Source organism: Nicotiana sylvestris, chromosome 1 (assembly GCF_000393655.2).
Source record: "Nicotiana sylvestris chromosome 1, ASM39365v2, whole genome shotgun sequence".
NCBI lineage: Eukaryota > Viridiplantae > Streptophyta > Magnoliopsida > Solanales > Solanaceae > Nicotiana > Nicotiana sylvestris.
The window spans coordinates 46,959,389-46,961,594 of record NC_091057.1 but is presented as its reverse complement, the minus strand read 5'-3'; the positions used below and the strand labels follow the sequence as shown (position 1 = coordinate 46,961,594).

Below are 2,206 nucleotides of genomic sequence, written 5' to 3'. Positions count from 1 at the left end.
TTTGTCCACCTCTATACCACGCTTTGAAATTTTATGGCCAAAGACTATGCCTTCCTCAACCATGAAATGGCATTTCTGCCAATTAAGAACAAGATTGGTTTCTTCACAACGGGCCAACACTCTATCAAGATTTTTCAAACATTCATCAAACGAGTCACCCACAATACTGAAGTCGTCCACGAACACCTCCAAAATATCTTCCACCATATCGGTGAAAATGGTCATCATACACCGTTGGAATGTAGCCGGTGCATTACACAACCCAAACGGCATCCTAGAAAAGGCAAAGGTACCATATAGACAAGTGAATGTGGTCTTCTCCTGATCTTCCGGAGTAATCAAAATTTGTTTGTACCCAGAATACCCATCCAAGAAATAGTAGAAGGCACGCCCAACAAATCGATCTAGCATCTGATCAAGAAAAAGCAATGGAAAGTGATCTTTGCGGGCCACTTTATTCAACTTACGGTAGTCCATGCACACCCTCCACCCGGTGACAGTCCTGGTAGGAATCAACTCATTCTGCGCATTGGTAACCATGGTCATACCACCCTTCTTCGGCACACATTGCACCAACCAAGTCCAAGAGCTATCATAGATAGGGTACACAACCCTGACATCCAACCACTTGATCACCTCCTTGTTCACAACTTCTTGCATTGCCTCGTTCAACCTCCTTTGATGTTCCAAGGAGGGCTTTGCATCATATTCCAGAATAATCTTGTGCATACAGAATGCGGGGCTTATCCCTCGAATATTAGGTAAGGTCCATCCAATTGCCTTCTTACGCTTTTGGAGCACCGTCTATGTGTCATCAACCTACATATTAGTAAGACAAGAGGAAAGAATAACTAGCAAAGTTGAACTAGGTCCTAAAAATTCATACTTGAGGTGTGGAGGTAGCAGCTTCAACTCCAACACCGGAGGTTCCTCGATTCAGGGCTTTATTGGTGGAGTCTTCCTATTCTCAATATCCAAAGAGAGTTTCCTAGGCTCATAAGAGTAAGAGCCTATTCCATGTAAAGCATTGACACACTCCACTCGTCCTTCATCCTCATTTACATCAAGATTCAACAATACCGCTTCAAGAGGGTCCTCCACATTGATCACTGCACTAGTATCATCAACTATCACTGTCGTAACAAGATCCACAAAAGAGCACACTTCAGAACTGTTGGTCTGCTTCATGGATTTGCACACATAAAAGGCCACTTTCTCATCACCCACCATGAAGGTGAGTTCCCCTGCTTCCACATCAACTAAGGCCTTCCCAGTAACAAGGAAAGGTCTACCCAATATGATCGGAACCTCATAATCTACCTCACAATCCAAGTCACAAAATTAGCTGGCAAGATAAATTTGTCCACCCGGACAAGTACATCATCAATTATACCCAATGGTCTATTCATCATTCTATCTGCCATTTGCAATCTCATGGAAGTCGGCCTCGGTTGCCCAATACGCAAAGTCTTAAAAATTGAGTAGGCCATCAAGTTGATACTTGCCCCCAAATCACATAGAGCTTTAGCAAAGTCTGCACTCCCAATGGTGCAAGGAATGGTGAAAGTACCGGGATCTTCTAGCTTCAGAGCCATTGAGTGCACTATTGCACTAACTTGGTGGGTCACCTTGATAGTCTCACAATCCATGGATCTTTTCTTTGTCACCAAGTCTTTCATGAATTTAGCATAACCCGGCATTTGCTCTAGAGCCTCCATCAAAGGTACATTAATGGATAAGCTCTTCATCATATCAATGAACTTCTTAAACAGATTCTCATTTTTCTGCTTCGCAAGCCTTTGAGGATAAGGTGGAGGAGGCTTTGGCAAGGGAGCCTTGGCTTTAGGCACAACTGTTTCGGGCATGTCTATTACATGTTCCCTAGATGGGTTCACGTCATTCTGAGTTTCCACCTAGGCCTCTTGGATATCAATCCTCACTTACTCATTCACATTCTCATCAATCACATTTTCAACCACCAAAGGGATCTCATCTTCTTGCAACTCAACTTCATCACTCAACATTTCTTTTTGTTTGGAGGCATTCACATCACTGCCTTGTCCACTTCTTGTAGTTACCGCCATTACATGCCCAGAATTGTTCCTACCCTTCGGGTTGACTATCGTATCACTAGGTAGAGCTCTCTTAGGGCGAGTATTCAAGGATTTTGAGATTAGGCCTAATTGGACCTCCAAGTTTCTGCTTG

General features: G+C 43.4%; 1 protein-coding gene across 1 annotated transcript; it reads right to left on the bottom strand.

Annotated features, from left to right (window-relative positions):
* Positions 1-804: 804 nt before the first annotated feature.
* LOC138869773 (uncharacterized) lies at positions 805-1,865 on the bottom strand. The gene is made up of 4 exons (XM_070147436.1): positions 1,380-1,865; positions 1,111-1,320; positions 887-961; positions 805-819 (listed from the first exon to the last, which is right to left on the bottom strand). The coding sequence occupies exons 1-4, from the start codon at positions 1,863-1,865 to the stop codon at positions 805-807; spliced, it is 786 nt and encodes a 261-aa protein (XP_070003537.1).
* Between the last annotated feature and the right edge of the window lie 341 nt (positions 1,866-2,206).

Coding starts and splice junctions, on each gene's coding strand:
- LOC138869773 (XM_070147436.1), bottom strand. CDS start 1,865: ATGCCCGAAACAGTTGTGCCTAAAGCCAAGGCTCCCTTGCCAAAGCCT. Junction 1,321..1,379: donor CATTGGGTATAATTGATGAT/GTACTTGTCCGG, acceptor TTGGATTGTGAG/GTAGATTATGAGGTTCCGAT. Junction 962..1,110: donor TAGTTGATGATACTAGTGCA/GTGATCAATGTG, acceptor TATTGAGAATAG/GAAGACTCCACCAATAAAGC.